Below are 12,353 nucleotides of genomic sequence, written 5' to 3'. Positions count from 1 at the left end.
TGGTATGTGTATGAGTTTGAAATTATGGATATTCCTGTACTTGGGTGTTTACTGCATGGTTAGATGCATCACATACTTTAGGAACTGTTTTGAGGGAAGATATATGGTATTGTATTGGGATTGTCAGTGTGGTAGTATGTGTACACTTTAAACCCACTATTGTAGAAATGATATCTGTAGTCCTCTTCAGCAGAATTCTGCTGAAGAGGACTACAGATAGAATTCGAAATATACGGTTTTCCTGTACTTCTGATATTATTTCTCTGAAAGTGGGTTTAAAGTGTACATTTACAAATGTGTTATAACATTACAGTTTCCCATGGTAGTATGTATTATGAAGTGTTCTGTTTCTTCTCTGTGGTGGTTGCATTTGGGGCAGTTTGAATTTGTGACCAGGCCTATTCTGTGTTTGGTATGGTCTTAATACCAGAGAAGAAATGGTCAAAGATACAGGAGGCCATGATTGATTAATGATTGATTCTCATCCACAGAGAAGCCATAGATCAGTGCCCTGATGAGGATGAAGCTGGTGAAACAGCTGGTGAAAACAATAAATTACAGGAAGCTAATCACGAGAAGATTAAGGAACTAACAGGTAATTACTTTTTCTTCTTCTGAACGGATGAAGAGGGTAGAGGGGAGTGGAGTAGGTAGGGGATGGAATGGGTGGGAGTGGTTTTTATGCCTTTGTCTTTTGGCTACCTCCTGTGTAAGGGGGAAAAAGCCTTTGGTATATGTATGTATGTATAGGTGATCAGGGAGTTGAGCCTGGATAAGGATATCTTTTCTGTAACGATGTCGGTACTTAGTCTTCTACCATGATGGAACAATTTCTTAGTATACTTATCAAAGGTTATTTTCATAGATGATGCACTGATGAGGAGAAAGTGGGTCTTTTTTCCCATCTCCAAGTGCTCTGTGCATTCTTCATTTACTTCTGCCATCTTTTGGTGATTTTTAGAATTATATTTTGTGACTTTCATTAATTGTGTGGGAATGGTTTTATGCCTTTTCTTTTTGGCTACCTCCCTTGTAAGGGAGGAAAAGCCTTGGTATATGTATGAATGTATGACTTTCATTAAGATGAAACACTGACCTGACCGTCCTCCATTATAAGATGGAATAGAGGCAGAGTAGATTTATGAAAGATAGAGTGTATAAATCAAGTGCATAAGAACAGTAGAAAGGAGGAGACTACAAGAGACCTACACTACAAGCAGAAATATACATGGAAGAAGAAGAAAATATTAATTGGGAGAAGGCACATGATTGAGTAGACATAGGTATTGTGGTATGTGTTGCAGAAGTATGGAATAGAGGAAGTCAATTTTGAGGGTAGTTAAAAGTTTTTATGAGTTGTAGAGTATGTTAGTCAGGAATGGAGAAAGTGATTTGAGATGAAAGTGGGGCTGCACCCAGATTGTGTGAGGTTGCCATTGTTGACCAATATACATGTATACATAGACGAGATGGTGGGGGGATAAACATAGTAAACACACAAGTATTAGGCAAGAGGTTAACCTCTTCCATACAGTGATGCCTACATAGGCATCATGAGGCATGAGTGGGTATATGAGGATGCTGGTGTCAGCATCTTGATTATATTTATTTTGTAGTTGTAATGGACAAGGTGCAGGGATGTAAGGACAAGGTGTATTTTGTAGTGGACAAGGTGCAGGGATGACCCGTCATTCAGGAGGTGCTAAGATAAGAGGGAGGGTGGAGGGGTGTGGAGTGTATTCAGGGATGGAATGGGTGGGAATGATTTTATGCCTTTTTCTTTTTGGCTACCCCCCTTGTAAGGGGAAAAAGCCTTGGTATATGTATGTATGTATGTTGTAGTTGTAGCTAAGTTACCCCCCGAATTCTGTGAACTGGCTTGATTGCATTTTCTGTATTTATTATTACTCAGAGTGAGAGAGAATAGGTAAATCAACAGTGACTCTATTTTGTAACATGAATATTGTGGTGCATGAGGTGGAGTGGATGGGGGGTGAGGTAGTATGTGTGAGCAAAATTTGACGCAGCCCAAGGGGATTTCTCCCCGTCTTCTTTTATGCATGGGGGGACGGAGAGGGAGGGGGTCGCCGATATAATGAAGCGGCCTTGCTGTGGATGTGCTGTGTCTTGCGACACTGCTTCTGACCTAGGGCAGTGGACAAGGTGCAGGGATGACCCATCATCCAGGAGGTGCTAAGATAAGAGGGAGGGTGGAGGGGAGTGGAGGGTATTCAGGGATGGAATGGGTGGGAATGATTTTATGCTTTTTTCTTTTTGGCTACCTCCCTTGTAAGGGGAAAAAGCCTTGGTATATGTATGTATGTATCATCAAATCATTGTACATCAGGCATCTGAACATTTTGTTTATCTACTTATTGGAGCCAGCTAGGTGTGAATAATTCACAATATCATTCCTGATCAATGACACATTGGGGAAGCCATAAAAGTCATTCACACAGTCCTCTGTTTCAAGCAGGCAATGGAATTTGCACTCTCATTTCTTGGCTCTTGACAGTTTGCAGTGTTGACTCAATGCCTAAAGATTTCCAGGCCCTTTTTTGGCTTCACTTTGGAGGCAGTATCACTAGTAGGGTATTTAGACATAGACATGGTGATAAGTCACAGTAAATCAATGTGAGAATATAGTAAGGTAAATTACTGGTAGCCATAGACATAGGTAGTGCTTGTTGTACAACACTGAATGGGTCCCAGTGATTATAGATACATTTTAACAACCACAATGCACTTTAATTCTAAGCCATCAAAGTTCAGTTTCAGCATGCTGGCCTTTGATGGCTTAGAATTAAAGTGCATTGTGGTTGTTAAAATGTATAGTGCTTGTTGTTGAAATAAGAGGGCAGGAAAGACTGGTGGTTGCTATGGCTTGATATTATTACAATTGGCCATCAAAAAGAATGAACTGCCAACTACCTTGTATTTGTAGGGCATTCACTTGCCTGACCCAGTTGCCTGATCATAAAAGTGAAACTGGTCAAATCTTAAGCAATATAAGGGTAGTATTATACAATGATTGCTGTGGATGTGCCGTGTCTTGTGGCACTGCTTCTGACCCAGGGCAGTGGACAAGATGCAGGGATGACCCATCATCCAAGAGGTGCCAAGATAAGAGGGTAGAGGGGAGTGGAGTATGTAAGGGATGGAATGGGTGGGAGTGGTTTCTATGCCATTGTTTTTTGTCTACTTCCTGTGTAAGGGGGAAAAAGCCTTTGGTATGTATATATGTGAAATATATATACCTATGTGATTTCTTCCTATCTGGTCTGTAAATTTTGAGTAGATGATGGGGGAAGGTTGTCATACAAAGAAGTGTTGGGGATAAACCAGGTTTGGCTGTTGGGCCTGGTTGTGGAGATGCTGTGTCTTCCTGCATTGCTTCTGACCTGGGTGGTGACCCTTCTCGAGGAGCTAAGATAAATAGGACAAGAAATGGGTGTGAGATGGTTGAAGGATGGGTGTATATCTTGGGTGGACCACCACACCCTTAATTAACAAGGGGAAAAGGCCTTTTTGGTATATATTACACACACATTCATACCTTTATAATGGATGATCAAGTAAAAGCACATACATCCACTACATACATATTAAAACCCCATTTAATGCCCCTCTCATCCCACCACACTGCTTGGGTTGAAGGTAATGTGGCAAGATGGTGCTTACATAATGAGGCCCAACAGCTGAAGATGGTTTACCCCCACTGCTTCATCCTATGGCATTTCCCTCACTCCTCGCACACTGAAAATAATTTAGGGAACAGATAAAAAGAACATAATTTTTATTTTGAAACCCTTAACCACTTTGGTACAATGATGCCTACATAGGCATCATGAGGCACAAGTGGGTACACAAGGATGCCGGTACTGACATCTTGATTATATATGCATGTTTTTTTTTGTAGTTGTACATGAGTTATCCCCAAATTCTGTGAACTGGTTTGATCATGTTTTCTGTCTTTATTACTCAGAATAAAAGAGAATGAGTAATACAGCAGTGACTTTATATTTTATAATGCGAACAGTGTGATACATCGTACATATGGCAGCTGATGCTGCATGCAAGAATTTGACTCATTCTGAAGTGGTTAAACAGTGAAACATCTGTTTACAAATAAGTGTAATTTAGAATTTGAATATATTTACATAACATGATGTTTAAATTTTTCTTTCCTTTTCAAGGTCTTCTGCAAATGAAGGACAAGGAGATAGCAAGAGTATGTGATGACAAAATGAACATATTAGCCGAGTTGATGGAGTTATTAGGACAAGAGAATGATCTACCACCTGCCCCACAGTACAGAGCTATGCTAGAAGAAAACCAATTAGATCCTAATGCTGCAAAAGACCTCATTAATAATTCGCTCAATGTAAGTGGTCCAGGAATTGGTAAACTAACTTGTGTATGTCTAAGTCAATGTTTAAATGGTGTCAGACATGTTTTCTAATGTATAAAACCATAATATCTGATCCTTAAAAGTGAAATTATACATAAGCATAGCTCAGGATTACATATTGAAGGAAAGTAGAATCAGAGTATATACTTAGGTGAAGTGTTATGTATAGTCAAAACAAACATTTTATGAAGATATTTTGCGACATCATTGTAACCCGAAATTGTATTTACAATTGACAGGAGGCTCTCAAGTTAATTAGTGGTGCTTGTGGTTGGGGAACAAACCTTTCAAGATCAGTCAGCTCGGTAGGTGAACACCAAAGTGATGCTTATGTGTCACCAAGTTTACCAAAGAGAGCAGAAACATTTGGTGGTTTTGATAACTCCTCCAAAGATAACCAATCGCTTCTTGCCAAGCGTAAGTACTTGTCGTAAGCCTATAGAAATAGTGTTTGATCAAATGAGATATTGAAACAAGAAAAGGAAAGAGTATATTGGGTATATTTATTTATATATTATTTGTTTGTTTGAGGGGGGAGGGCAATTTAGTGAAATGGCCTTGTTGTGGATGTGCTGTATCCTGCTACATTGCTTCTGACCCAGGGCAGTGGGTGGGATACAGGGATGACCTGTCATCCATGAGGTGCTAAGATGAGAGGGGGGGGATGTGTTGGATGGGATTGGAGTGTGTGGAAGTGGGTATATGCCTTTTGACTTAGCTACCTCCCTGGTAAGCGGGAAAATGCCCTTGGTATATAGGTAGATATATTTGTTTGCTTATTTACTTTTTTATGATGAGAGTAGAGGGGAGTGGAGTATGTCAGGGAGTGGGAGTGGTTTGTATGCCTTGTCTTTTGGGTACCTCCCAAGTAAGGAGGAAAAAAGCCTTTGGTATATGTATGTACACTTGTACCATCTACTGATGATATTTAATAACTATTTTACTCTAGAAATGGGCGGTAAGAAGAAGAAGGACAGTAGGGTGTCGTTAACGTCGGCAGGCACCGAGAGTGAAGCCAGTGAGCAGTACAAGAATCGAAGACCCTCCAACACAACCTTAGCCCCTCGCAACTCACAGGACAACCTCAGTGTTGGATCAACCACCACTGTCTCTTCCATCATTTCTGGTGGGGATGGAAGTCAACAGCAGCAAGCAGCGTCAAGATTGGTTCAGTGCTTGCAAACGGCGCTTGTGCTCTCCCACCATCAACTTACCCAATATGATCTGTAAGATATTTTTTAGGTTGAATCCCCCTCTCCCACACGGGTCCATGACTTTTCGTCGCCGTCTTTTCGTCGCCGGACATTTCAATATTTGAAATATAAAATAATTTAAATATAAAATTGGAAATATATGATTTAATGCCAAATTCAATATACTACTTCTGATTGATCTTGATGTGATTATTGGTAGTAGCGTCTGTCCAGTCACTTTTGTATTTCATCTACGTAAGTTAGGGCTCAGGTATTTGCAAGTCGGACTGGTTAAGGCAAGAATGAATGGTTTATACGGCACTGAGATGTATAGCTATTTGCCACACTCATATTATTGCATTGGGAGTAGGAATATAAGTACAAGTATGACATTAAATCATATATTTCCAATCGTCAATCTTTGCATACAATTTATGCTTGGGGTGACGAAAAGTCCGGCGACGAAAAGACCGGCGACGAAAAGTCGCGGGGACGAAATGTTGCGGCGACGAAACGTCCGGCGACGAAAAGTCCGGTGACGAAAAGACGGCGACGAAAAGTCGTGCACCCCACACACACACACACGTATCTCTCCCCCCCCTCTCTGTCATACACACACACTAATGGAAGATACCTTGCATATGTAAGTAGTAAAGTGTGTTTTTTGTGAAATTTTAATTAATTTTTAAATTGTGTTACCCACAGATTAAGATCGAAAGTGATTGTCGGTGGTGCATCAATAGATGGAAGATTTCGGCATTCACAAAAACTCGAAGAGCTTAGGAACATACAGGAACAGATTAGTCATGAAAGAGCACAATGGAACAAAGAGAGGGATGCTCAGGAGAAATGGATTTCAGAAAAGAAAACCGAATTACAAAAGCTTCAGGTAAGTTTAAAAAATGGTGGTACCAATGATAAGGAAACAATGGGTGATTAATGAGAGTGGAATGGGTGGGAGTGGGTGTGTGCCTTGACTGGCTACCTCCTTTACAAGGGTATATAGAAAACCAGTGATGGGTGTTTGTGGTGGTTGAGTGAGGTAGATGTCAGAAACCAACAGCTTGCTACTTGTCTTCAAAAACCTATCAAAATCCTTACCTCTCTCTCAGCATTTCCCATTTCCAAACCTAGTGGCCCCTGTAGTCAGGTCTAAGCAGTCCAGCACCACCCAAGGATCTTGTTACTACAAGGATAAAGGAAAGTGTATGTATGCATTGCTTCCCAGCAGTGGTGGGCAGCTATAAAGCGATAAATTTTTCCACTAAGTCCTATAACGATAAAGCGATAAATTTCCAAGATACCTTAAAGCGATAAGCGATAAATCCTGCGATAAATCCAAAAATACTCTATTTTTGCTACTTATGCATTTAAAAACCTCTTTTTTACACTTAAAACACCATATATTACTTAATAAAAGACTAAAGGACCCAAAATCTGTTTGCCACGTAACAATGAGCCTGTAACCTCCCGCCGTAATGGTTTCTTGTCTTCTACTTTATCGCTGGAAATTTGAAAGCGATAAATTTTTCCGGTCTTGCGATAAATTATCGATTTACTTATCACAACGCCCACGACTGCTTCCCAGCACCCTCTGTAATTGATTTCAGCACTCCAGGTTGGAAAATGCTGCTCAGTGTGGAAGTGCATCCATGAGGACTGACATTTGTTCTCTGGACCAACCATGAGATGTCCATCACCTTTGATTCTTGTTCTTGTTCTTCAGTACATTAAATTCAATTCAAGACACATCTTCCAGAAGAGTGTAAATAAGAGATTAAAAGGGACTGGTAAATAAAGAGAAAATGAAATAAAGGGGGAAAAGTAGTAAAGATTACTTGAAGTTGACAATAGGAAGGGAAGACAGCTATTGTAAGTTAAAAGTTTCAGTTGCTGTCACACATGTGTATATAACATATTTGTTTATTAATCTATTCATTGTTGTTGTTGAGGGGCATTAGGAAAGATGGGGTTGTCTGTTGAAGGAAGGGAGAGGACATAAGAAAGGGGTGAGTGGAGAATGGTTATGTATGAATGTTGCTGTGATGCATGGGAGGGAGTGCATGGGGGAAGGGGGGTGAGGGAGTATGTATGAATGGTATTTTGATGCAGCCCGAAGGGATTTCTCCCTGTCTTTTCTCTGCATGTGGGGACAGAGAGGGGGTCACTGAATGAATAAAGCAGCCTAGCTGTGGATGTGCTGTGTCTTGCTACGTTGCTTTTGACCCAGGGCAGTGGGTGAGATTCAGGGATGACCCGTCATGCAGGAGGAGCCAAGAAAAAGGGAGGTAGGGGTGGTGAATGGGAGTGGAGTATGTGGGGATGAAATGGGTGGGATTGGATTTCATGCCTTTATTTTTGGCTACCTGTTAGTATATGTATGTATTTATCCCCCCCTTAATTTATATCTTAATGTATCTTTACAGGAACATTTACGGAGAGAACAACAAGATGTCGAAGGTCAAAGAGAAACTCTGTATAGAAAACTGGAGGCTTTAAAAACACAGGGTATCATCCTTAGCCCTACTTTGGCTGTGTACACCTCTACTCCAGCTGGTGCTGCTCATGATACTCATGAAGCTTCTGGTACGTAATTTTGCCACGATGATTAAGTCTTGGACTTACGTGTATATTTTGTAATTGCCACACATTTTCTCGAGGAGTGGATACTTTATAAACCCTTACTCTGTGACGATTACATTTTCTGGTTGGTACTCATCTCTGTACTTTGGTGATAGCAAAGAGGTCAGATGGGATGGGGCAAGGGAGTATGTGTGAATAATATTTTGACACAACCCAAAGGGATTTCTCCATGTCTTCTCTTTTTCTGGATGAGGGGACAGAGAGAGGTGGTCTTGCTGTGGATGTACTGTCTTGCTGCATTGTTTTTGACCCAGGGCAGTGGGTGAGATGCAGGGATGACCCGTCATCCAGGAGGAGCCAAGAAAAAAGGGAGGGAGGGGTGGTGAATGGGAGTTGAGTATGTGAGGATGAAATGGGTGGGATTGGATTTATGCCTTTGACTTTGGCTACCTCCTTTGTAAGGGGGAAAAAAGCCTTTGGTGCATGTAACAAAGCTGCAGAGTGAGTGCAATGCAAGTTATCACAACCAATCAATCTTTCTTCAGTGTGACTGTTAGTACGTTTTGAAATTGCATTATTACAGATTGTGATGGACATTTATTTTATTCCCCTACAGGAGCATTGGTGCCCACAGAAGGTGCAACTATCATCCAAAGTTCTCCTCACACATCCCCCACAGGCACCACTCCTGCCCCAAGGCCTCGTGCTGACCATAAACACCGGAACTCAGCCACCTCACTTGCTGCACTTATCAAGAGGGATTCTAACCCGTCTCTTCCAACCCATCTCATCTCGGCAGCCAACCAGCAGAAGGCTTCGAGTGTCTCAGTCAAGCAGCAATTGCCTATGAAACTGGCAAAACTTGGGGGGTCTGGGGGCAGCAGTAGTGGTGGTGGATCTTCTTCACCTAACCAGGACCGTCCAGACCACAAGGCCCCTCCATCCTCATCCTCCGTAGACCACCGCACCCCACACCTCAGTCCTTCTTCTAGCGCTGGGGTCCAGCAGATTCTTCCGTTAAAGTTGAGCGAGAAACAAGGAGAGCACAAGGGTTCCAGGATGACCGTGGGGTACCAACGTCTTGCTTCACCCCCACCATCCCTACAAGAACCTTCTTCACATGGTCCTCCTTCACATCAGCGCACAGGCTCTTCACCAGCCACTCTTCAGAATGGATCGCCTACAGCAGCAAGTCCAGGAGCATATGTCACTTCCTCTTCCTCACACTCCAGTAAGGCAGCTCGCACCAACACATATCCCAAGCTTGCCACCAAACCCACTGCAGCAGTTATCGCTAGCAGGTCCTCATCTGGTGCAGAAGTTAGCAGTAGCATCCAGCGTACTGGAGATGACCTTGGCTCCAGCACCAGGCCAGGGCAGCGAATGAAGGATCCTGACACCAACCAAGACATTATCTTCTTCTAAAGGTCCTCATACTGCCTCCATTTAGTAAGGACTGATGTTAAGGGCTCTGTATATATGTACACATGTTGTTTCTCTTTGAACAATGGGGGCAAGTACAGAAAAATATAACGACTGTAGTTTTAAGTGTGTGTTGCCTACATGTGCAAGACCAGCTTTAATGGTGCTGCACACCTGGGCTCAGGACACTGCTACCATTTTAAGGACAAATAATAACCCTGTGATGTACAGCATTCCCTGTTAAACACATGGCCATCAGTGATTTCCTAGCATTTTCAAAGTGTATAGTTATAGTGTGCTGTCAACTGTTTGTCTGCTTAACCCAAGGGTGGCAGTGAATGTCGGTAGAGGAGAAGAGTGTCAATGACTACATCTTCCCTCTGTCCTTTTGGCTTCATCAAACATTCAATACAGCTTCATCCTAAGGAGCTGTGCCCTTCGTATGTGTTGTGTTTGTGTGTGATGAAACATTCCATGGTGCAGCTGATAGTGATAGGTTGATGATATGGTTGTGATGAGGATGGTAAGGATGACCCTGTCCTGCTAGATTAGAAGATTTAGCACTATTTTATACCCCAAATGAATGATTTGAAACCAACTGCTGGAGAATGTGTACAGTCTGAAGAATGAATGCAGTAAATATGCGTGTTTCTTATTATATGTGTATATTAATTCCGTTTGACTGTTTTAGATGTCAATGAGGCCTTGTTGTTGTTGTTAATGTTGTTGTGAAGAAGAGGAGCCTTTAGGGGAGAAAGGCTTTCTCTGCTTCGGAACCAGAATGGGGGACAGCTCCTTGGGTATCAAGCACAACATGTTAGCAAACAGGTACCTTAGTGTCTTCTCAGTTGTCAGCAACAGCTGTTTCATCTTTCATCACTAGTAATAACTAAGTGTATCCCATCATCCAACTTATCAATCAACTTTTATTATAAATTCTCATCTATTTTGAGTTGATGTATTTTTTACATTCCATCTAGTTTTTATATGAAGCTGTTACAAGCGTGCTGTTCATAGGCTTAAAGCTATACCAATGTTCAATGGTTGATGAAGCACAGAAGTCATTCAACTACAAGATCATTATTATCTCGATTCCAAAGATACTAAACTTTATTGTTGTGTCTATGTTAGTCCAGATGGAACTTAGGGTATTATAGCTGTATTGATTTTTTAGTTTATCTTTAATATTATTACTATCATTATAATTATCCTACTATTGTAGGTCTAATTGTTTACAAGAAATCATCATTCCCAAGCTCAATTCAACCCATGTCTAATGTTGAAAAAAGAAAAAAGAGAAAAAAAGCTAATTTACTATAATGATCATGTTTGCTATGAGAAAGAATTGTAAAGACAAACAACTCATTGTTTGCTGTCATTCCAAAATCATGTTTACTTTTTTATAAAGATATATCATTGTTAATTGATTATTGATATTACATTAACTTATTAGCAAGTTCCTCTTGTGTATAAAATTGTGAAACCATATTCCCTAGGTATGCACTTTCCGAACCATCAGCACAAATTTGGAACTTGTTAGTTCTATAAGAATGAGTGATGAAGAGGCAGGGAGTGGAAGAAGGGGGATAGTGAACAGGTGTAAGCTCTTGTACATATGCTTGTGTGTGCCTACTAGCAAATGATAAGGGATGACTAGTCTTTTTTGACCAGGCTATCTGAACTAGTGCTGTACAGATGAAAGATTGTGTGCAAGGTTATAGGGAATGTACATATTATAATCGCAAAAGTAACTCCTATGCTTCCTCTCATATTTGTTCTGAAATCTTCCACCGAGAAAGTAACCAAAGCCAGTGTGACTGTTAGATCTGAATGGTGAATAGCGTGGATCACGTGAATGGTATTACATTTAGCAATGGCTTCAATTAAGGTCGTCATTGCTAAGGTAAAATGTGAATGGTTTATCAGTCAACTGATGAAAAAGATAGGTGAAAGGGATTTCTTCATGGATGTAAATATGAACCTGTGGTAGTAAGATGAATTTGAGAGTTGCGCTTGGGAGAGTGATACAGGTAGCATGTTGAAAAAAAAAATTGAATGATTCAGTCAGGTACATAATTCTATATTTAAGACATCTGATATGGGGAAATGATTGTACAGCTAGGTACTTTTGACTTAACAGTCTTAACCCTTTGACCAGGTTTTCATGTAGCCAGATATCTACATTTTGCAAGGAAATTTAGTCTGTATTTTCATGAGTTTGATGTGCCAAATAAACACAGTAGGTGCATTTGTAAATATATATCTTGCAAAAGGAAGTCATGAAAAATATATATTTTTTTTAGTCATCAGAAGTTTAATGAAATGTGTCCGATTTATTTGGAATTGTTAGCTCAGCCCATTATGAGTTGATTTTTTTTTATTCTATGTAGCATGAATTTTGAGATAAGCAGAATAAAATGAATTTAAAAGGCACTTTTTTTCTGCCCATAGATACAAAGTTTATAATTGCAGTAAAAGGCACCGATACCTGTCAAGAAACGTGGTGAAAGGGTTATACTGTTACTGCTATCAGAAGATTAGAAGCCCGTACTTTTCAGGGTAGGTGTGAGTTGTGCAGAGTAACAGATTTATTTATTTTATCTATTTATTTTTTCAATGGGGATTTGGTACTAATGGCCATTGCTGTATTCTATTTCCTAAAAAACCATATTCTGTTTAGGGGGAAAGATCAGTTTAATGTTATTAGAAACAAGGTTTTGACTGTGTGTGAATGCAAAGCTTTT

General features: G+C 40.5%; 1 protein-coding gene across 7 annotated transcripts in view; it reads left to right on the top strand.

Annotated features, from left to right (window-relative positions):
- The window catches only part of LOC143039494 (uncharacterized), a 957,356-nt gene extending 945,318 nt beyond the window's left edge, over nt 1-12,038 (top strand). For all 7 annotated transcript variants that reach the window (XM_076209611.1, XM_076209609.1, XM_076209610.1 and 4 more), the window contains 7 exons: nt 492-595; nt 4,197-4,384; nt 4,651-4,828; nt 5,361-5,637; nt 6,310-6,493; nt 8,031-8,190; nt 8,804-12,038. In XM_076209611.1, the coding sequence (XP_076065726.1) occupies nt 492-595; nt 4,197-4,384; nt 4,651-4,828; nt 5,361-5,637; nt 6,310-6,493; nt 8,031-8,190; nt 8,804-9,612 (1,900 nt within the window). In that variant the 3' untranslated portion in view covers nt 9,613-12,038. The remainder of the gene's footprint in view (nt 1-491; nt 596-4,196; nt 4,385-4,650; nt 4,829-5,360; nt 5,638-6,309; nt 6,494-8,030; nt 8,191-8,803) is intronic.
- Nucleotides 12,039-12,353: the final 315 nt, after the last annotated feature.

Source organism: Oratosquilla oratoria, chromosome 26 (assembly GCF_046742065.1).
Source record: "Oratosquilla oratoria isolate Oo_2021 chromosome 26, ASM4674206v1, whole genome shotgun sequence".
Taxonomy (NCBI): domain Eukaryota; kingdom Metazoa; phylum Arthropoda; class Malacostraca; order Stomatopoda; family Squillidae; genus Oratosquilla; species Oratosquilla oratoria.
Note: the sequence above shows the minus strand (reverse complement) of the source record. Positions and strands in the feature narration are given on the sequence as shown.